Source organism: Loxodonta africana, chromosome 19, assembly GCF_030014295.1.
Source record: "Loxodonta africana isolate mLoxAfr1 chromosome 19, mLoxAfr1.hap2, whole genome shotgun sequence".
Lineage (NCBI taxonomy): Eukaryota > Metazoa > Chordata > Mammalia > Proboscidea > Elephantidae > Loxodonta > Loxodonta africana.
The window spans coordinates 26,420,043-26,444,899 of NC_087360.1; the positions used below are offsets into that span (position 1 = coordinate 26,420,043).

General features: G+C 39.4%; 1 protein-coding gene across 7 annotated transcripts in view; it reads right to left on the bottom strand.

The window, feature by feature from the left end:
• MTMR3 (myotubularin related protein 3) overlaps positions 1-24,857 on the bottom strand; it is a 202,795-nt gene that overhangs the window by 84,784 nt on the left and 93,154 nt on the right. For all 7 annotated transcript variants that reach the window (XM_064272488.1, XM_064272487.1, XM_064272486.1 and 4 more), the window contains exon 3: positions 8,389-8,470. In XM_064272488.1, coding sequence (XP_064128558.1) covers positions 8,389-8,391 — 3 coding nt within the window. In that variant the 5' untranslated portion in view covers positions 8,392-8,470. The remainder of the gene's footprint in view (positions 1-8,388; positions 8,471-24,857) is intronic.

Here is a 24,857-nt window from a genome sequence, read left to right on the forward strand (position 1 = left end):
TCCCATGGAATGGCTGGTGAGTGTGAACCACCAATCTTTCAGTTAGCAACCAAGCATTTAACCACTGCACTACCAGGGCCCCTGTTACTCAATACAGACTTTCATGACATTTGAAAACAAGCCATCGATCTATTTTTTAATAAAAGCTTTTACTACATTTGAAATGTTTATAACTTTGTTTCTGAAATTATCTGACGGTTAGCATCTAGATTTTGTTACCTCCCTAGGTACTAACCACGACCGTCAAGAAATTATACCTGCCAATCATCAAATAATTTCAAAAGCGAAATTACAAAAATCTCAGGTTTTTTAGGTAAAAAAAATTTTAATGAAGTTGGTGTATTTTAATAAGGTTGATATGATGTGTCTTAGGGCATCCAAAAGTGTAAGTGCCTAGGATGTAAAACAGGTCTGTAAATCGTTTCATCTCTATAAACAACAATTTGTTAGATGAAATGTTTGTGTCAATCTGTTTTGTTTTATTCCTTTCTACTTATTTCCTCTAAGGTTAATAAGCAGGTAAGGGAATAATAAGGGACATAGTCACATTTGAAAGGAACCCATATTTCTATCATAAGTGCTGGCTTTTGTCTTTTTTTTTTTTTTTTAACCAACCCTATATTCATTCTTAAGAGGTAATTCTTGACTTAAAGAACACTCAGTATTTACACTGAAGGAAAACTAAAGAGAAAAAAATGTGAGCGACTTTGAATTTAGGGAGATTTTCCTCATAACCCAATGTGGATAGGTAAAAAAAAAAAAAAAAAAAAAAAAAGCTATGAAACATGAGAAACTGGCTTTTGAAAATTCTTACATAAATATATACTTAAAACATGCCTTCTCAGCACCACATCACCTAGCTTTTTAACCTTTATGACTATATGGCCTAAATTTTTATTCTTGTCAAGATCATTTTATGGAGCCACCTATTATTTCTTTTTTGTTACTGTTGTTGTTGTTTCACCTAGTTTTCTATAACCTTTTAATAGTACAGAATTGAAATAATGTAACAGGTTAAAAAAACAGAGAAGCCATTTACTTATTCATTCTTGCTGGCACACTCACTTGGGTGCTAATCCAGCCAACCTATGAAACTATCGTAGTTACTTAAAACTGAAAATAGCACTAATGATTTTCAAAATAACATAACTGAGAGTTAGGTCAGGGGTACAAAATCATGAAGTATTCACCTTTCAGAGTCATATCAAATAAACGCTCTTTAAAAAAAAATACTGTCACTTCACATTACCTATAAGGTAGGCTACAGAACTGATTTTCTCCCTTTACACATAAAAATTCATTTAATCCTCATAACTTAACATTTGAACCAACTACTCATTGATTTTTTAAGAGAATGATGATTCAAAAAACATTATTTCGCTAAACATGAGCTGACTTAACTGCTTAAATTATCATTTCTATGAGTTTCATCGGTTTAAAAAAAGAGGCCTAGTTTTGCTATAGATGATAGCATAGAGACTGGAAGGCGTTAATAGAGGAGAAAAAAAAAAAACTGAAAAGTGCTGGCCCGATAAGAAGTTTGGAAACAAATTTCTCCCCAACTCTAAACAGTACCTGATTAGTATTGTTGTTGTTAGGTACCCTTGAGTCCATTTCAACCCATAGTGACCCTATGCACGACAGAACAAAACACTGCCCGGGCCTGCGCCATCCTCAAAATTGTTGCTCTGCTTGTGCCCACTGTGTCAATCCACCTCACTGAAGGTCTTCTTCTTTTTCCCTGACCCTCTACTTTACCAAGCATGATGTCCTTCTCCAGTGACTCATCCCTCCTGATAACATGTCCAAAGTATGTGCCACATAGTCTCGTCATACTTGCTTCTAAGGAGCATTCTGGCTGTACTTCTTTCAAGACAGATTTGTTTGTTCTTTTGGTAGCCCGTAAATCTGTTGCCTTCAAGTTGATTCTGACTTACAGCGACCCCATAGGACAGAGTAGAACTGCCCCATAGAGTTTCCAAGGAGTGCCTGGCAGATTTGAACTGCCAATCTTTTGGTTAGCAGCCGTAGCACTTACCCACTATGCCACCAGGTAGTCCATGGTATATTCAATATTCATCAACACCACAATTCAAAGGCGTCAACTGTTCCTCAGTCTTCCTTATTCACTGTCCAGCTTTCACATGCATATGAGGTGATAGAAACACCATGGCTTGGATCAGGCGCACCTTAATCTTCAAGGTGACATCTTTGCTTTTCAGCACTTTAAAGAGGTCTTTTGCAGCAGATTTACCCAATGCAATGGGTCTTTTCATTTCTTGATGCTGCTTCCACAGGTGTTAATTGCGGATGCAAGTAAAATGAAATCCTGGACAACCTCAATCTTTTCTCTGTTCGTCATGATGTTGCTTACTGGCCCAGTTGTGAGGATTTTTGTTTTATGGTGGGGTGTAATGCATACTGAAGGTTGTGGTCTTTGATTTTCATCAGTAAGTGCTTCAAGTCCTCTTCACTTTCAGTAAGCAAGGTCGTGTCATCTGCATAATGCAGGTTGTTAATGAGTTTTCCTCCAACCTGATGCCCCATTCTTCTTCATATAGTTCAGCTTCTCAGATTATTTGCTCAGCATACAGACTAAATAGGTATGGTGAAAGAATACAACCGTGAAGCACACCTTTCCTGACTTTAAACCAAGCAGTATCCCCTTGTTCTGCTGGAACAACTGCATCTTGATCTACGTACAGATTCCTCATGACCACAATTAAATGTTCCAGAATTCCCATTCTCTGCAATGTTATCCATAATTTGTTACGATCCACACAGATGAATGCCTTAGCACAGTCAACAAAACACAGGTAAACACCTTTCTGGTATTCTCTGCTTTCAGCCAGGATCCATCTGACATCAGCACTGATATACCTGGTTCCACGTCCTCTTCTAAATCCAGCTTGAGCTTCTGGCAGTTCCCTGTCGATATACTCCTGCAGCCGTTTTTGAGTAGTCGTCAGCAAAATTTTGCTGGTATGCGCTATTAATGATACTGTTCGATAATTTCTGCGCTCAGTTGGATCACCTTTCTTGGGAATAGGCATAAATACAGATCTCTTCCAGATGGTTGGCCAGGTAGCTATCTTCCAAATTTCTTGGCATAGGCAAGTGAGCACTTCCAGCACTGCATCCAATTGTTGAAACATCTCAGTTGGTATTTTGTTAATTCCCAGAACCTTGTTTTTCACCAATGCCTTCAGTGCAGCTTGGACTTCTTCCTTCAGTATCATCAGTTTCTGATCATACGTTACCTCCTGAAATGGTTGGATGTCGACCAATTCCTTTTGGTATACTGACTATGACTATGTGTATTCTTGCCATCTTCTTTTGATGCTTCCTTCATCGTTTAATATATTCCCTGTAGAATCCTTCAGTGTTGCAACTCGAGGCTTGAATTTTTTCTTCAGTTCTTTTGGCTTGAGAAGTGCCGAGCGTGTTCTTCTTTTTTCGTTTTCTATCTCCACTATTAGTATTAAAAAAAAAAAATTTTTTTTTTTTAGAGAGGGTATATTCCCCACGGTCAATTTCCTGGTATTCCTGAGGAACACTTAGCATTGTAGAATCTGGCACTTCTCAGTCTCCATCTAGCTCTGAAAGGTCAGTGGGGTAACCTATAAAATCCTGAAAAGGGACCCATCACCACAGTTCCAGGTTCATTTCTGCTATTGGCTAAGCTATACAGGTAAGGAAAGTAAGTATATACGTCAGAGAGGAAATCAACATTAAACAAACATTTAAAGAACATGGGAAAGCAGAGACTGCCAACTAGTCAAAACTCTTATTAAATAAATTCATATATAGTAGTCCAGGATAAGAAACCCTACCTGCCCCTACAAGTAAAATGCATGTAAGAATACTTGACAAAATGTAAGGAAATGTGAAAGTGAAAGTAAGTGAAGCTCCACCGTCAATTCCAGTAGCTATTCTTAAGGCTGCTATTTATGGCTATCAGAAATTCTTTCCCTTTGACAGAATTCTTGGGATTTGCTACAAAATAATCCCAGGAGGGTGGGGGACTAGAAGATGAAATAAGAGTGGCTAAGAAGTGATGATTAATGTAGCTGATTGATAGTGTCAGTGTTCATTGTACTATTCTCTTTGTATATGCTTGAAATTTTCCTTTATAAAACATTCAAATACATTTTCTTAATGCTTGTTGTTAGGTGCTGTCTTAGTCCCCTAGTGCTGCTATACCAGAAATACCACAAGCGGATGGCTTTAACAAAGAGAAATTTATTTCTTCACAGTAAAGTAGGCTGAAAGTCCAAATTCACGGCATCAGCTCCAGGGGAAGGCTTTCCCTCTCCAGCAGCCTTCTCATCAATCTCCCCCGGATAAGGAGCTTCTCCATGCAGGGATCCCAGGTCCAAAAGACGTGCTCTGCTCCCAGCACTGCTTTCTCGGTGGTATGAGCCCCCCGCCCCTATCCCTCGCCTCTCTCTTTTTTATCTCAAGAGATTGCCTCAAAATATAATCCAATCTTGTAGGTTGACTTCTGCCTCAGTAACAGGACTGCCACCCATCCCCCCTTATTAACATCATAGAAGCAGGATTTACAACATATAGGAAAATCATACTATACCAGGACTCATGGCCCAGCCAAACTGATACACACATTTTTGGGGAGACATAATTCAATCCATGACAGGTGCCACTGAGTTAGTTCCAACTCAGACCGACCTTATGTACAACAGAACACAATGTTGCCAGGTCTTATGCCATCTTCACAACTGTTGCTATGTTTGAGCCCACCGTTGAAGCCACTGTGTCAATACATCTTGTTGAAGGTTCTTTTTTTCAATGACCCTCTACTTTACCAAGCATGCTGCCCTTTCTCCAGGAATTGGTCACTCCCGATAACGTGCCCAAAGTACATGAGACGAAATCTCACCATCCTCACTTCTAAGGAGCATTCTGCCTGTACCTCTGTCAAGATAGATTTGTTCATTCTTCTGGAGTCCACACTATATTAAATATTCTTTGCCAACACCGTAATTCAAATGCTTCAATTCTTCTTTGGTCTTCCTTACTCACTGCCCAGCTTTCTCATACACTTGAAAAAACCACACTCCAATCTCATATAAAAACTTTTGGGAAAACAACAAGTGTTGGCAACGTTGTGGAAAAACTGAAACCCTCATCCATTGCTGGTGGGCATGTAAAATGGTGCAACCACTGTGGAAAACACTTAGCTGGCTCCTCAAAAAGTTGAACCTAGAACTACCATATGACCCAGCAATGCCAATCTTAGGTTGATTCCCAGAAGAAGTGAAGGCAGGAACATAAACAAAAACCTGTACACCAATATTCACTGCAGCACTTTTCACAATAGCCAAAATATCCATCAACAGATGAATGGATGAACAAAATGTAGTGTACTATGCAGTCATAAAGAGAAATGAAGTTCGGATGCATGCCACAACATGGATGAACCTTGAAAATGTTATGCTAAGTGAAATAAATCAGTCGCAAAATGACAAATACTGTATGATTTCGCTTACATGAAATAAGCAAATATATAGACATCAAAGATCCCAGGGGAGGGAAAGAGGAAGGAAGGGGAAAGGGGCATTTTTTGCTTAGAGGGTACTGAGTTTATGCTAATAGTGGCAGAATGGCTTGAAAAAGGATAACAATAACGGTGGCACGACATGAAAAATGTAATCGGTGTCATTGAATTATAAATATGGAAGTAGTTATGCTGTCAAATGTTCTGGTATGTGTATTTTCACCACAATTAAAAAAAAAAACGAATGTTTAGGAGTATAAGAGGGAGGGGAAGATGTTACTCTCAAATTAGTACAGTGCAAAAAGTAAGTTCGATACTCCTGAATTCTCTATGCAAAATGTATGGATTAAGGATATACAACCTAAATGCATGAGAAATAAAAAGTAAGTTCGATACTCCTGAATTCTCCATGCAAAATGTATGGATTAAGGATATACAACCTAAATGCTAAAACAATACAGTATATAGTTGCTTAAATCAATGGTTCAACAAGTTAAAAAATGTTATAAAACAAAAAAACCAAACCCACTGCCATTGAATCAGTCTCGACTCATGACAACCCCATGTATTATAGAGCAGAAGTGTTCCGTATGATTTTCTTAGCTGTAATATTTACGGAAGCAGATCACCAAGCCTTTCTTCCGCTATGCTGCTGGGCAGGTTCGAACGCCAACTTTTAGGGCAGTATTCCAGCGCCAACCGTTTGCACCACCCAGGGACCTCCTGAAAAATGTTATATAGCTAGTAAAATGAACATTAGGAATCTAATGAATCCGAGAGGTTGAGACTGGAGGACTCCCTGCAACTACTTGTCCCGAGATACTCTTCAAACCTTGAAGCAAAACTAACCCCTGTGGTCACCTTATAGCGAAATAACAGACTGGCTCAAAAAATAATGAATACCACCCCTAAGTACTGTGCTCCTTTAAAAAATCACCTAAGTGAAGCCAAACAGTAAAAAATTACTTTAAAACAAAAATGAGAATGTAAGAGGGCAGGGAAACTGAATTAATAGAAACAGAACCAAAATGGAAATAATGAGAATGGTCACACACTGTGAAGAATGTAACCAATATCACTGAATAACTTGTACAGAAATTGTTGAATGGAAGCCTAAACTGGTGTGTAAACCTTCACTGAAAACACAATTATTTAAAAAAAAATAATAATAATCTAATGAATCAACATGGAAAATTTAGTGAAATAAACAAAATAGAAAATTACGTTATGATTCCAACTATATAAAACATATTTATATATATGGATACTGACTAGTTAAAAAGGGATACAACTCATGGGCTTTGGTGGTGGAATTGTACATGAGATTTGTAAAAACTTGTTATGGTGCTTTTTTATGATTAAAAAAAACAAGATGCATGACCACACTGCTCCCCTTCACTACTGCATCCAGAGGATCTCCAGAGCACAGCACAGAGGGAACAGAGGAGGAAGGACTGCCTGCTGGGCATCACAGACTGTAGCAGCTCTGGGAAGAGGACCACAATGTTACCATCTATGTGGTGTGTGACGCAGTGCAAACCCTCATTAGCACTGGCATACAGGCCATATACATATTAGGTGAAAACTTTTTCAATGCATAAAAACTCTGTAGAAAAATCAATAAAATCAAATATAGTCTAGAGAAATAGTATTAAAAGTTCATCAATATTTGGGTATAGTATACATCAGAAAGTTGTGATGTCACAAACTAAGAAAAAACTGACTCAGCTTTAAGACGGGAGCAGTTACCTTTCCCCTCACCTCCCTTTTAATATGATATTTCTACACAACTAGTTTTCTTTTGTTTTTAATTCTGAAAAGCATTTTCCACCCATATCCCTAATGAAGCTTGAAATTAACATGGCTTTTTCAATTCCTTCTTTGTGCACCAGCATGAAATAGAGTTTGGATCTAGGAAACATCACAAGGTAGAAGCAGGGCAATATCACAGAGCATCTTTTCTTTTTTAAAGGCCCTGGAGCACTGATTATGTATCCTCAGGACTGATGAAAATGTGGCTAGCTCACTTGGCCACATTCTCTGCCTGGGCTGGCCCATAAATGGCCCACAAGTCACTGAAATGGCCATTATATGCTTTTTTTGGTCAAGATGTAGGCATAGGAAACAGGGTATGCAGAGCTGGTACCATCTTCTGTGGAATAAAAATGCTGTCTTAAAGAGAGGGAACAGGAAAGGAAGGGACCTGCTTCTGTCCAGAAAGGTAAACTCAGAAAGAACATACAGATGACCATATCACAACCCCCTACAAACACACACCCCAAAAAAGAAAAAAAAAGTTTTTACTACATCCTACTTCCGAAGTAACCTGGAATAAAAGACAATGAATTTAAAATTTTATCCTTGACTCCACTTGACTAGCTGATTGAAAAATAAGAAACATTCACCTCACAGGATTAATGTAACAGAAATGAAATTGCTCCATACACTGGAACACTCTGTAATTATTATTACCCAAACAATAAAAGAAAGAAGGGGACAAGACAAGAGTTCAGGGGAAAGTAAAACAATTTCTTACCAAAAAAAAAAAAAAAAAAAAACTGAATAACTATGAATTTGGTTGGAAGTCCCTGGGTGCTACAAACAGTTAACAAGGTTGGCTGCTAAACAAAAGGTTGGAGGTTCCAGTCCATCTAAAGGTACCTCAGAAAAAATGCCTGCTGATCTACTTCCAAAAAAATCAGCTACTGAAAACCCTATGGAGCACACCTCTGAGACACAAGGGGCACCATGAGTCAGGATCAACTTGGTGGTAACTGGTTGGTTTTACAGACTTATTAGTGTCCATTTAACTGTCAGGTTAGAATCCAACTCCATTTTTTTTTTTTTTTTGGTCATTTCCTTGTACTTACCATGACAGGAGGCCCAGAATAGGAGGAGAGATCCCCACCCCTTCAGTGTCTGGCAAGACTCTTCTTTCCCTTATGCCGAGATCTTAAAAAGAAAAAAAAAAAGGGGGGGGGGGGCAAAATTGGACAGAATTTTTCCCCAACTGGCTATACCCTAATTAAAGAGACTGCATACACATGGACCTAAACAACTAACCAGAATGAGCCAGGAAAAAGTTTACCATCAACTGACTAATTCTCACTTGTTAAATCCAAACTCTATGGTGCCTTTGTAAAATCCTCCTGGTCTTAATTCTTTCTGCAAAAAATGCATTAAAGGCTCACATTACTGATGTTAAGAGTAATATGATAAATGTCTTAAAACTTGGATGAAAATAATAAAGCAGTAATAATTCAAATTAATCTGCAAATACAAAACTATATTCTTGTAATATTTCAGGGTGTTTTTGTAGTTATCTGTAAATTCAAAATGGATCCCTATCAGTAGGGACCAAACTGACTTAACAAGCAAAATGAGAAAAAAATGTCTTATTACCCCAATATTCTATACTGTTCTGAAAACTTACATAAATTGTGCTAATACCTTTACCTGGTTTTTAACAATCAGTTTGAGAGTATTTGGTAGGTTTTTAAGGACAACACCAAGTTCTAGCTGTAACTTCTAAAAGGCTTAAGACCATACAGCATGATTTTACCACACAAATACCTACAGCCTATCAATAGATTTTTCTTGTATTACATTGTCTACATTCACGATAACTCAGTCTTCAAGAAAGTAAGGCTAAATTCAGAAACTGAAGTGCTAGTACAAATACTGTAGAGCTCCAAAAATAAAGCTCAATAATTATAAATTCAGATAACCAAGTAATTCTTGATTGAACTAAATATTGAAAGGGAAGACCTTAGGAGAATCTTCTTTGAGTTGGGTAGGAAGAAAGAAAAAAGAGATAGGTTGAGAAGAAATGGCAAAAAAGATGTAGTGTAATGGACTGTTTGTATGTAGTCTTTCTAGCCATGGACTTATAACTCCCACGCAGGTGATGGGGCAGAACTGTGTGAAAGGGTAATTGTAGGCCACCAAAGGAACTGGTCAGTTCTGCCATCATGATGGGCTTGAAATGAGCCATCCCAGAGGCAGGAGAAAAGAGCCCACCACCACCAAGAAAGGAGAAACCAGCCGGAGAGACCTGCAGGACACGATGCAGTGGGCTTCCTGGCCCACAAAGCGAGAAAGCTGAGTGCCTTTGGGCAGAGACTGAGGGCCACAGAGAGCTGTGGCTGCAAAGCATGGCTGGGAAGAGGCTGTCCTGATGGAAGAACTGTATATTTGAGTGTTCCTCAGCCTGAACTGTAACCTGTTACTTCCTTAATCCCCAACGTGTCTGTCAGTTTGTTGTACCGTGGGGGTTTGTGTGTTGCTGTGATGCTGGAAACTATGCCACCAGAATTCAGATACCAACAGGGCTGCCCATGGAGAACAGGTTTCAGCTGAGCTTCCAGACTAAGACTAGGAAGAAGGACCTGGCAGTCTACTTCTGAAAAGCATTAGCCAGTGAAAACCTTATGAATAGCAGCAGAACATTGTCTGGTATAGTGCTGGAAGATAAGCCCCCCAGGTTGGAAGGCACTCCAAAGGTGACTGGGGAAGAGCTGCCTCCTCAAAGTAGAGTCGACCTTAATGACGTGGATGGAGTAAAGCTTTCAGGACCTTCATTTGCTGATGTGGCACAACTCAAAATGAGAAGAAACAGCTGCAAACATCCATTAATAATCGGAACCTGGAATGCACGAAGTATGAATCTACGAAAGTTGGAAATCGCCAAAGATGAAATGGAACGCATAAACATCGATATCCTAGGCACTAGTGAGCTGAAGTGGACTGGTATTGGCCATTTTGAATTGGACAATCATATAGTCTACTATGCTGGGAATGACAACTTGAAGAGGAATGGTGTTGCACTCATCGTCAAAAAGAATGTTTTAAGGTCTATCCTGAAGTACAACACTGACAGTGATAGGATAATATCCATACACCTACAAGGAAGACCAGTTAATATGACTATTAATTCAAACATATGCACCAAACACTAGGACCAAAGATGAAGAAATAGAAGATTTTTATCAGCTGCTGCACTCTGAAATTGATTGAACATGCAATCAAGATGCACTGACAATTACTGGCGATTGGAACGCGAAAGTTGGAAACAAAGAAGAAGGATCAGTAGTTGGAAAATACGGCCTTGGTGATAGAAACAATGCCGGAGATCGAATAATAGAATTTCATTGCAAATACCTTCTTTCACCAACATAAATGGGGACTATACACATGGACCTCACCAGATGGAACACACAGAATTCAAATGGACTACATCTGTGGAAAGCGACAAAGGAAAAGCTCGATATCATCAGTCAGAACAAGCCCAGGGGCCAACTGTGGAAGAGACCATCAACTGCTCATATGCAAGTTCAAGGTGAAACTGAAGAAAATCAGAGCAAGGCCACGAGAATCAAAATATGACTTTCAGTACATGCCACCTGAATTTAGAGACCATCTGAAGAATAGATTTGACGCACTGAACACTAGTGACCAAAGACCAGACGAGTTGCGGAATGACATCAAGGACATCACACATGAAGAAAGAAGTCACTGAAAAGACAGGAAAGAAAGAAAACATGAAGTAAAAGAACTGAACAGAAGATTTTAAAGGGCGTCTCGAGAAGACAAAGTATTATAATGACATGTGCAAAGAGCTGGAGATGGAAAACCAAAAGAGAAGAACACGTTCGGCGTTTCTCAAGCTGAAAGAACTGAAGAAAAAATTCAAGCCTCGAGTTGCAACAGTGAAGGATCCCATGGGGAAAATAATAAATGATGCAGGAAGCATCAAAAGAAGGTGGAAGGGATACACAGAGTCATTATACCAAAAAGAACTAGTTGATGTTCAACCATTTCAAGAGATGGCATATGATCAGGAACTGATGGTAATGAAGGAAGAAGTCCAAGCTGCTCTGAAGGCATTCACAAAAAACAAGGCTCCAGGAATTGATGGAATATCAACAAACAGATGCAGCGCTGGAGGTGCTCACTTGTCTATGCTAAGAAATATGGAAGACAGCTTCCTGGCCAACTGACCGGAACAGATCCATATTTATGCCTATTCCCAAGAAAGGTGATCCAACCCAATGTGGAAATTATAGAACAATATCATTAATATCACACGCAAGCAAAATTTTGCTGAAGATATTCAAAAACGTCTGCAGCAGTATATCGACAGGGAACTGCCAGAAATTCAGGCCAGTTTCAGAAGAGGGTGTGGAACCAGGGACGTCACTGCTGATGTCAGATGGAGCCTGGCTGAAAGCAGAGAATACCAGAAGGATGTTTACCTGTGTCTTATTGACTATGCAAAAGCATTCGACTGTGTGGATCATAACAAACTATGGATAACACTGTGATGAATGGGAATTCCAGAACACTTAATTGTGCTCATGAGGAACCTTTACATAGATCAAGAGGCAGCTGTTCGGACAGAACAAGGGGATACTGATTGGTTTAAAGTCAGGAAAGGTGTGCTTCACGGTTGTGTTCTTTCACCATACCTATTTTTATTCAATCTGTATGCTGAGCAAATAATCTGAGAAGCTGGACTATATGAAGAAGAACGGGTCATTAGGATTGGAGAAAGACTCAGTAATAACTTGTGTTATGCAAATGACACAACCTTGCTTGCTGAAAGTGAAGAGGACTTGAAGCACTAATGAAGATCAAAGACCACAGTCTTCAGTATGGATTACACCTCAACATAAAGAAAAGAAAAATCCTCACAACTGGACCAATGAGCAAAATCATGATAAATGAAGAAAAGATTGACATCATCAAGGATTTAATTTTACTTGGACCCACAATCAGCAGCCATGGAAGCAGCAGTCAAGAAATCAAAAGACCCATTGCATTGGGCAAATCTGCTGCGAAAGACCTCTTTAAAGTGTTGAAGAACAAAGATGTCACCTGGCCCAAGCCATGGTATTTTCAGTCGCATCATATGCATGTGAAACCTGGACAATGAATAAAGAAGACCGAAGAATTACTGATGCCTTTGAATCGTGGTGTTGGCAAAGAATATTGAATATGCCATGGACTGCCAAAAGAACGAACAAATCTGTCTTAGAAGAAGCACAACCAGAATGCTCCTTAGAAGGAAGGATGGTGAGACTGCGTCTTACATACTTTGGACATGTTGTCAGGAGGGATCAGTCCCTGGAGAAGGACATCATGCTTGGCAGGGTATAGGGTCAGCAGAAAAGAAGACCCTCAATGAGGTGGACTGACACAGTGGCTGCAACAACGAACTCAAGCATAACAAGGATTTTGAGGATGGCTCAGGACCACGCAGTGTTTCGTTCTGCTGTGCACAGGGTCACTATGAGTCAGAGCCAACTCAACGGCACCTAACAACAACCACCACCACCACCAAGCAGTGTTTCGTTCTGTTGTGCATAGGGTCACTATTAGTCGGAACCAACTCAACGGCACCTAACAACAACAACAACTTCCCTAATAAAGCCCATGAGTATGGTCTGAGAGTTCTGTATGGCTGTTGCAAGCAATTATTATACCTGGCAGAGAAGTAGAGAGTTGTTGGGAGGCCCAGCTGGTGTCAGAACTGGTAAAGATGGTGGAGAGAGGAGGCATGTCTGACCTCCGCCTCATGGGAATCAGCCTTGAGCTGTTGATACTGATTCTCCTTTACCCTTGTGAAGTTAGAAGGCATCAGACACCACCTCCATGCCATTTTTTCACAAAAGATGAAAGGGAGGAAGGAGAAAGGAGAGATGAAAGGGGGAGAGGGAAGGAACTGGAAAGGGGTGTGTGGGAGAGAAGCCCAAGGGATGGGGTGGGCAAGGGGGCCAAGAAGGGTGTGGGAGAGAAGCCGAAGAGAGGGCAGAGAAAAAAGAAAAGAGGGAAGGAAAAAAAGGAGGGAAAGAAAAAATCAGGGAGAGGTTGTACGGAACAACGCCTAACTAGAAACTCGGAGGGTATTAATAACACTATTATCTTTGTTAAGTTTTTCATTTTTTTATAAATAGATTAGGCTAGTCTCATGCAAAGCTAACATTTTTGGTTTTCTAAACTTATATAAATACGGACTATTTTAGGAAGCCTGGGCTTCAATATTCAAAATACACTAAGAGCAGTATAAGTGAGGGAAGAAAGGACACCAAAGTAGCAGTAAGGCCCAGATCATGTGACATCTTTATAAAACCAAACCAAGCCCATTGCCCTCAAGTCATTCCAACTCATAGTGACCCTACAGGACAGAGCATAACTGCCCCACAGGGTTTCCAGGGCTGTAAATCTTTATGGAAGCAGGCTGCCACATCTTTGTCCTGCAGAGCAGCTGGCAGGTTCAAACCACCAACCTCAAGACCTCTGTAACTGAGATGGCATCCTCAAGGCCTCTGTAATTGAGCAGGGAGCCCTTGGGGGCTGTGAGCCTAAGAGTTGGATGAGATGATTCATTTTAAAGGGTCACTCTGACTGTTTAGTGGGGGAATAGACTGTCAGAGGTGAAGAGGGAAGGAGGAAGCGGGGAAATTAGTTAGAAGGCTACTGCAATAATCCAGACAAGAGATAACATAGTGTTTTAGCCCAAAGTGGTAATGATGGATATGGTTAGAGGTTGCTGGGTTCTGGATATATTTTGAAGATACAGCCCACAGGGCTTGTGCTAAGAAAAAAGCAAGAAGTCAAGCTTTTTGGCCTGAGCAACAGAAAGAATAGATTTTCCATTTACTGATGAGAGAAGTACATGATAAAAATAAGTTGTCTACCCCCTGCAGAGGTAGGAGAGGGAGAACAGGGATTCATATTTTAAGGCATGTTATGTTTAAGATGCCTATTAGATATCCAATTGACCATGCCAAGTAGAAAGTACACTAAAGCAGCCTGGAGATCAATGCTAGAGATATTAACATAAATGTATAAGATAGTGCATGGATAGCATCATACCCACAACTAGGGAGCAAGAATAGAGACTGAGAAGCTAAGACCAAAGACAGGGGGTTGGAGCACTCCAGTGTTTAGAGGCTACAGAGATAAAGAAGAACCAGATGGGTCAGATATAAACCAAGTAAGAGTCATCATTCTCCAAACCCAAATCAGACCTTTGAGATCAGGCCTAGCTCAAGAACCCAAATTAGCCTAAAATGATCTTATTTATTCACTCATTTCAATAAATATTTATTTAATACCTACTACATTTTTTTTTTTTACATTACAGGCCGGGAAACCCTGGTGGCGTCGTGGTTAAGAGCTACGGCTGCTAACCAAAAGGTTGGCAGTTCAAATCCACCAGGTACTCCTTGGAAACTCTATGTGGCAGTTCAGCTCTGTCCTATAGGGTCACTATGAGTCAGAATCGACTCAACAACAGCGGGTTTGGTTTATATTACAGGCCTGGTGGTGCAGTGGTTAAGAGCTTGGCTGATAATCAAAAGGTCAGCAGTTTGAATCTACCAGCCGCTCCTTGGAAACCCTAAACCCTACAGGGCAGTTCTACTCTGTCCTATAGGGTTGCTATGAGTCAGAATCAACTTGATGGCAACAGGTTTTATATTACAGGCACCATTCTAGGTTTTTGGGAAGACAGCTGTGAACAGAGTCATGGAGCTCAATTTTACTGTCTTTCCCCAACGAGAAACAAATAATACAATATAATACCAGGTAGCTGATTAAGTGTTATGATGAAAATAAAGCAGGGTATAGAGATAGAGAATAACAGAGAACTGCTGTTTAATATGATGTGGTAAGGGTGTGCAAAGTGGCCACCTGTTGGAATTAATTAAAAAGGAGAGGAGAGAGAGGAGAGGGCAAAGAAACAAGATTATTCCTGAGGGCATGACCTTATTAAAAAAGTTAGGTGTTGTTGCAGAGATACTTTTTAAAGATCACTTTAAAGAAACACCTACTAGATTAAAAAAAAAAAAAAAAAAGAGCTGTCCTAATGTGATACAAATGGTGTTACAATTTTAAATTTCTAATGACAACATTACATACACATTCAAAAACTACTATCTCTTAAACAACTTAAATAGAGTGAATTTTGGTATGTTTTGCAAAGCTGTTAAAAGCTGTCAGATAACTAAAAATGCAATTCCAATGAAGAAGACATTAATGTAAAAAAATGTACGTGGAATGTGAAGAACCTGGAACCCTTATATATTGCTGTTAGGAATGGTACAGCCTTTATGGAAGGAGTCTGGTAGTCCCTAATAAACTTAAAAAAGAGTCACCATATGACCCATCAATTCCACTCCTAAATATATAGCCAAGAGAATTAAATACAAATGTCCACACAAAAACATGTACAAAAATGTTTGTAGCAGCATTATTCATGATAGCCAAAAAGTGGAAACAATCCAAATGTCCAACGACAAAATGACAGCAATAAACTCACAGCTGTAGATAATCACACTGAATGTAAACAGCTTATATACCCATAAAGAGACAGAGAGCAACAGAATGGATAAAAAACAGGACCCATCAATATGCTGTCTACAACACACAAGCCTTAAGACACAAAGGCATAAATATATTAAAAATCAAAGGATGGAAAAAATGTATCAGGCAAACAGCAACCAAAAAAAGAGTAGGAGTAGCAGTATTAATCTCAGATAAAAGAGACTTTAAAGCAAAATCCATGAGAAAAGACAAAGAAGGACATTACATAATGATTAAAGGGACAACCCACCATGAAGACATAACCATAATAAATATCTATGCACCCAATGACAGGCCTCCCAAATACATAAAACAAACTCCAGCAGCACAGAAAAGAGAGATCGACAGCTCCACAATAATAGCAGAAGACTTCACCATGCCGCTCTCAGTAAAGGACCAAACACCTAAAAAGAAAATCAACAAAGATACACAAGATCTAAAGGCCACAATCAACTAACTTAACCTCATAGACATATATAGAACACCCCGCTCAACAGCAGCAAAGTACACATTCTTTTCCAACGCACGTGGAATGTTCTTCAGAATAGACCATATCTTAGGCTACAAAGCAACCCTTAAAAAAATCCAGAACACTGAGATAATACACAGCATCTTCTCTGATAACAATGCCATAAAAGTAGGAATTCGTAACAGAAAACGCAATAGAAAAATACCAATGCATGGAAACTGAATTAAAACCTCGCTGAGAAACCACTGGGTAAAAGAAGAAATCAAAGATAAAATCGAAAAATTTCTAGAATCAAATGAGAATAAAAACACATCATACCAAAACCTTTGGGACACAGCAAAGGCAGTGCTAAGAGGTCAATTTATAGCAACAGATACACACATCAGAAAACAAGAAACGGACAAAAAATCAAAACATTAACTATACAACTCAAACAAACAGTAAAAGAAGCCCACAGCCACCAGCAGAAAGGAAATAATAAAGATCAGACCAGAAATAAATGAAATAGAGACTAGAAAAACAATAGAATCAATAAAACCAGAAACTACCCTCCAAGAAAATTTCAAATTCTTGCAAAGATTTTAACCCTGAATTCTCTCAAAGTCTTAGCAAATATCTCATTGCTAGAATTAAAAAGATTTTATGTGTAATCATTTCTCTACATCACAGGTTCTGTTGTCCACTGAGAACACACATCAATAAATTAGGATACATTAATGTTCCAGCCCACTATCAGAATATGGGTAAATCCATGAATGATATAAAAATTATGAAATGTTGAGGAGCCAGTGAATTTTAAAAGTAACTTTATATTTAAGGTAAGTTAGGTACCTTTCCACCAACTTGTTTTGTCAGTTTGTCTTACTATGGTGGCTTCTGTGTTGCTATGATACTGGAAGCTATACCACCAGTATCTCAAACACCAGCAGGGTCACTCATGGCACACAGGTTTTAGCAGAATATTGCCCTATATAGTGCTGAAGGATGTGCCCCCCACGTTAGAATGCGCTCAAAATACACAGTGGCCACAACAATGGACGCAAACATACAAGTGATCCAGAGGATGGCACAGGTCTGGGCAATATTTCATTCTGTGACACATGGGTTACCATAACTCAGAACAAACTGGACAGTAATTAGCAACAGGTACCTTTTAATGATATGTGTCACCTTATCTACCCATTGAATTTATTAACTGAAACAATATGAATGTAAGAAAAAGAAAGGCCCTTCTCCAAATACTGCTTCAAAGACAACTCACTTATGGTTTTACTGCAGCCAATCTACCTTCTTGATGGTTAAGACATTTCAGTCATATGCTAAACTGTATAATGGGAGATTCTAGGAGAAAATCATATAAGCTATTTAAACAGTAATTTTAAATAAAATATTATGAAAGAATGAAGTCAAAGCAATAGATTTACAACTCAAATAGAAACAGAACAGCAAAAGAATCCCACATCCACCAGAAAGGAAATAATACAAATGAGACCAGAAATAGGTGAAATAGAGAAAACAAGAGAAAGAATCAACAAAACCAAAAGTTGGTCCTTTGAAAGGATTGACAAACCACTGGCCAAACTGACAAAAGAACAGGAGAGAATGCAAATAACCCAAATAGGAAATGAGATGGGGGCCACTACAACTCACTCAACAGAAATAAAAGGGATCATAACAGAGTACAGTGAAAAACTGTTCTCCAAAAAATTTGAAACCCTAGAGGACGTGGATAAATTTCCAGAAACACATTACCTACCTAAACTAACAAGAACTGAGGTGGAAAATCTGAAAAGACCCATAACAAGAAAAGAGATTGAAAAGGTAAGATGAGCTCATACCAATACTACTCAAACTATTTCAGAACACAGCAAAAAAACGGATGCCTCCAAATTCATTCTATGAAGCCAGCATAACCATGACACCAAAACCACGCAAAGGCACCATTAAAAAAAAAGAAAGAAAATTACAAACCAGTATCTCTCACGAATATAGACGCAAAAATTCTTGCCAACAGAATTCAGCACCATATCAAAAAATAAAAAAACACCACCACGACCAAATAGGATTCATACCAGGTATGCAAGGATAATTCAACATTAGAAAATCAATCAACGTAATCCACCACATAAAAAAAAGATAAAAATCAAATGATCATTTCAATTGATGCAGAAAAGGCATTTGATAAAGACCAACGCCCATTCCTGGTAAAAACTCTCAATAAAATAGGTACAGAAGGGAAATTCCTCAACATAATAAAGAGCATTTATACAAAACCAACAGCCAGCATCATTCTTAATGGAGACAGGCTGAAAACATGTCCCGAGTACCAAACCATGACAAGGATGCCACTCCTATTTAACACTGTGCTGGAAGTCTTACCCACAGCAATATGGCAAGAAAAAGAAATAAAGGGTATCCAATTGGTAAGGAATAAAAGCAAAGGTGTCACCTTGAATACTAAGGTATGTCTGACCCAAGCCATGGTATTTTCAATCACATTATATGCATGTGAAAGCTGGACAATGAATAAGAAAGGCCGAAGAAGAACTGACATCTTTGAATTGTACTGTTGGAGAAAATATTGAATATACCATGGACTTCAAAAGAACAAACAAATCTGTCTTCGAAGAAATACAACCAGAATGCTTCTTAGAAGCAAGGATGGCAAGACCACGTCTTACATACTTTGGACATGTTGTCAGGAGGGATCAGTCCTTGGAGAAGGACATCATGCATGGCAAAGTACAGCGACAGCAAAAAAGAGGAAGAGCCTCAACAAAATGGATTGATGCAGTGGCTGCAACAATGGGCTTAAGCATAGCAATGATTGTAAGGGTGGTGCAAGACCAGGCAGTGTTTCATTCTGTGGTACACAGAGTCACTATGAGTCAGAACCAACTCGACGGCACCTAACACCAACAAGTAAAACTATCCCTATATGCAGATGATACAATACTGGACATAGAGAACCCTAAAGACTCTACAAGAAAGCTAGTGGGACTAATAGATTTGGCAGAGTAGCAGGACAAAAAATATAAATAGAAAAAGGACAAACATATAAATATCAGTTGGATTCCTACACACCAATAAAGAGAACTATGAAAAGGAAACTAGGAAACCAATACCATTTATAACAGCCCCTAAAAAAAAAATAAAATATTTTGAAATAAATATAACCAGGACGTAAAAAACCTATACAAACAAAACTACAAAACACTACTGCAAGAAACCAAGAGACCTACATAAATGGAAAACATTTCATGCTCATGGATAGGCAGACTCAACATTGTAAAAATGTCAATTTTACCCAAAGCAATTTACAATTATAATGTAATTCTGACCTAAATACCAACAGCATTATTTAACGAGGTGGAAAAACTAATCATAAACTTAATATGAAAAGGGAAGAATCCCCAAGGAGACTGGAACTCTTATGCACTGTTGGCGGGAATGTAAAATGGTACAACCACTTTGGAAAACAATATGGTACTTCCTTAAAAAGCTAGGAATAGAAATAACATATGATCCAGCAATCCCACTCCTAAGATGTCCTAGAGAGATAAGATCTGTCACATGAACGGACATATGCACACCCATGTTCACTGCAGCAGTATTCACAATAGCAAAATGATGGAAACAACCTAAGAGCCCATCAACAGATGAATGGATAAACAAACTACAATACATACACACAATGGAATACTACACAACGATAAAGAACAATGATGCAAAACATCTCACAACATGGATGAATCTGGAGGGCATTATGCTGAGTGAAGTGTCAATAATGAAATAACAAATACTGTATGAGACCACTATTATAAAAACACATGAAAATGTTTCCACAAGGAAAGAAACAATCTTTGATGGTTATGAGGGAGGGGATGGATAGGGATGGAAAAATATTAACCAGATAGTAGATAAGTGGTTACTTTTGTTAAGGGTAAGACAATACACAATACTGGGCAAGTCAGCACAACTTGACCAGGGCAAAGTCATAGAAGTTTCACAGACACATCCAAACGCCCTGACAGACCGAGCTACTGGGCTGAAGCCTGGGGACCATGGTCTCGGGGGACATCTTGCTCAACTGGTATAACATAGTCTTCAAAGAGAATGTTCTACATTCGACTGTGGTTGAGTAGCGACTCGGGTCCTCAAAAGCCTGCAAGCGGTCATCTAAGGTACATCTACTGGCCCCATCCTGGCTGGAGCAGGGGAGAATGAAGAAGACCAAAGACACAAGGGAAAGATTAGTCCTCCCTGGTATATACCCCCAAAAACCTAAACCAAGTCATAGACTTGATTCTGACTCAGAGTGACCCTGTAGGACACAACAGAACTGCCCCATAGGGTTTCCAAGAATATAATCCTCACAGATGCAGACTGCCACATCTTTCTCCCATGGAGCAGCTGGTGGATTCGAACCACCGACCTTTCAGTTAGCAGCCTAGCGCTTGACCAGGACTTGTCGGGATATACCGAAGAGAAATGAAAATATGTGGCCATAAAAATACTTGTACACAAATGTCTATAGCAGAATTATTCATAATAGCCAAAAGGTGGAAAAAACCCAAATGTCAACTGATGGTTAAACAAACTGTGGAATAGTACCAGTTATTGTAGAGTCGATTTCAACTGATGCCGACTCCATGTGTATCAGAGTAGAACTGTACTACACAGGTATTTTCGGAAGTAAATGGGCAGGCCTTTCTTCCAAGTCGCCTCTGAGTAAACTCAAACCTCCAAACTTTGAGTTAGCAGCCAAGTGCACTAACCATTTGCACCACAGTGATGATGGTTACACAACTCTATGTAAAGACTAAAAGCCATTCAGTTGCATACTTTAAATGCATGAATGTTATAGTGTAGTGGGTTAAACAGTGTCCTTCAAAAAGATATATTCAAGTCCTGACCCCTGTTACCTTAGAATTTGACTTTTATTTGGAAACAAGGTCTTTGCAGATATAATCAAGATGAAATCATACTGTGAGGGTTAAAAATACGAGTCGGAATGAACTCAGTGGCAATGGGTTGCTTTTAGCAGCAATGGTAAACTGAAGGAAGAGATTCCTATTCCAACGTCAATGTCAAATGATTTCTCTTATTTTAATATATGCTTGAGGATTTGACAGCTGGGACCTACAGACTTCTCTAAGCTGCATCATTAGGACCACGCCATGGATGTGACTTGTGAGAAATCTTTACAAAGGTACAGCATCATTTACTCTACTGTGGAATAAAGGCCTGGCAATCTGTTTCTGTTAAGAGTATAGCGAAGAAAACCCTATAGAGCAGTTCCACTCTGTAACGCATGGGGTCGCCATTGGTCAGAACTGACTCCACAGCCATTAACAGTAACACTGAACAAGTATCTCACTTTTTGGGTATCCGTTAAGGAGAAAGTACTCAATTCTTTACTAAAAAACTAAAACCCACACTTGCAAACAAGAATAAATTAACCAAGTGACATACTGACCAACTCAGACTAAGAGAATACAGATTACATATATATAATCCTTCAATATATTTTTCTTAAAAGTAGATGGGGCTAAGATGGAAGGGTATTCAGTCACTGCCAGTCCCTCTTACAATGAAGACCTGAAAAAACAAGTGAATCAATTATACATCAAAATCTAGGAGCCCTAAACATCAAAGGCAAAGTTGAGGAATCGGACTGAGTGGCAGGGGAAGGGAGAGACGTTTCAGAAGCAGCAAGGAGTTGCCAGACCTGGCCTGGCGGGAACTGGCACCCTGCAGGCTGAATAGGCCAGCATGCGCGGTGAGGCAACCAGTGGTATTCAGGACGCGTTTTCCACATCAGGAGAGACCAAGCAGCAGAGAGGCTACTCAAGCCCCCAGAACCAGTGAAAGCCAGCACTCAATCAGCAAAACAAAAAGATATGTGTCTAACCTACATGGATCAAAAAACACCCCATTTGGGAAGAACCTATCTCCCAGTTACCTGCTCCCTCCCCACTCTGCACTGCATCCCAGGCCAGCTTCAGCAACTGCCAGCTGCCGCCGGAAGTAGGACCTGTAATGCGCCCTTGGAGAGGGAACAAATTAACAAACAGGAAAAAATAATCTGCCAGCTCCCCTAAGCTGGGAACCCAAGGCAGGCACAGTTCCTTTGCCTAGGCACGGACATGAGGGGTCCATGGACTGTGAATGCCTTACACCCCTGCACAGACCCCCATGGGCCCATTTCAACAGTGTAGGCCCTCATTAGCACAGTACAACAGGGTATATACCTGAAGCCTAACTTCACTCTATCAGCTATATGGTAAAATGGTAGGTTCATGACATCTGACACTGTTCTGCCCATTAAGCAGGGTCCTCACCTACCCACATCAGGGGCCTGAGGATTGGTGGCTCCACTCCCACCACCTAGCCACCTGCAACAGGGGTCCAAGAATAAGTGGTGCCACCCAGTCCTTACAGCCAACAGCACTGGGTGCCCACAGTCCAGATGCAAAACCCACCCACCTATGCACTCCAGGGAACAGGGACACGTTTTCCTCCCAGACACTCAGGGGCAGCCATCAGCCCCCTGCCTTGCTCAACGTGTGACCCCCTGCTGCAGCCAGGTACCTGTACCTACTCCAATCACCCCTGCCCGTCTAGGACTGTAGGTGAGAGCCTGCACCACACACTTGGTGAATGACAACCTGTACACCTGAGCTAAAACCATGCAAGAAATTAAACAGACTCCTGAGCTCACACACCTAGTAACAGATCTAACCAACTGATGACAAGACATTACAGCTTCAAGGGTGCCAATAATCAAACCAGCCCACATGAGCAGCCTAGTTGGGCATATATCAAAACAAGAAGCTAGGAGACCGTGAGCAAAGATAAAATAAATAAATACAGTAACTTATTGATGGCTCAGAGACAACGGTTAATATCAAATCACACAAAGAGGCAGGCCATGATGGCTTCAGCAAGCTCCCAAAACAAAGAATCAAGAAATCTTCTGGAGGAAGAGAATTTCTTGGAATTACCTGAGACAGAATACAAAAGATTAATATACAGAACTCCTCAAGAGATCAAGAAGGAGATCTGGCAAAACGTGGAACACACAGACAAAGCAACAGAGGAATTTAAGAAGATTAAAGAAGAACACAGTGACAAATTTAACAGGCTGCAAGAATCCAGAGAGAGACAGTAAAGAGAAATTCAGAAGATTAACAGTAAAATTTCAGAATTAGACAACTCAACAGAAAGTCACGGGAGCAGAATTGAGGCAATGGAAGTCAGAATTAGTGAGGCTGAAGATAAAACACTTGATACCAACTTATTTGAGGAAAAATCAGATAAAAGAATTTTAAAAAATGAAGAAACCCTAAGAATTATGTGGGGCTCTATCAAGAAGAATAATCTACAAGTGACTGGAGTACCAGAACGGGGCAGGGGGATAACAGAAAATACAGAAAGAATTGTTGAAGATTTGTTAGCAGAAAACTTCCCTGATATCATGAAAGATGAGAAGATATCTATCCAAGATGCTCATTGAACCCCACACAAGGTAGATCCCAAAACAAAGTCACCAAGACATATTATAACCAAACTTGGCCAAAACAAAAGATAGAGAATTTTTAAAAGTGGCTAGGAATAAACAAAAAGGAGAGTCAACAAGACTAAGCTTGAATACTCAGAAGAAACCATGCAGGCAAGAAGACAATGGGATGACATATATAAAGCCTTGAAGGAAAAAAACTGCTAGCTGAGAACTATATATCCAGCAAAACTGTCTCTCAAATTTGATGGCAAAATTAGGGCACTTCCAGATAAACAGAAGTTTAGGGAATCTGCAAAAACCAAACCAAAATTACAAGAAATGCTAAAGGGAGTCCTCTGGTTAGGAAATCAATAACATCAAATAACAACCCAACACTAGATCACGGGACAGAGCAACCAGATATAAACCCAGATAGGGAAATCACAAAAATAAATTAAAGCTAAAATGCCAAAAAGAGGGAAACAGAGATGTCAGTATGTAAAAGATGACATTAAAACAAAAAAGAGGGACTAAAAAGTGTAACCATAGATCTTTCATACGGAGAGGAAGTCACGGTGATATAAAAAAAACAAAAGATTGGTTTAAACTTAGAAAAATAGGAGTAAATATTAAGGTAACCACAAGGGAAACTAACAATTGTACACATCAAAATGAAAAAACATAAAGACTCAGCAAATACAAAATCAACAACAACAAAAAAAAAAACAGGTACCATGGATCAACTTCATTATGATAACTAATCCCTCCTGGAACCCCAAAGAATCTATTCTCCTCCCTTGTTCTTAAAAAGAAAAAACGAAACAAAAAAGCCTAGTCAAAATGGATTTATAGTGAGATGACACTGGTATCCCAAGAATCAAGGAGTGTTTGTGTGAACTGGAAATTAAAATATGAGGATGATTCTTGCCTTCAAGGAGTCCACAATCCTATGGAGGTGACAAACAAATACAACTAAGAGAGTGTGTTAAGAGATGTGT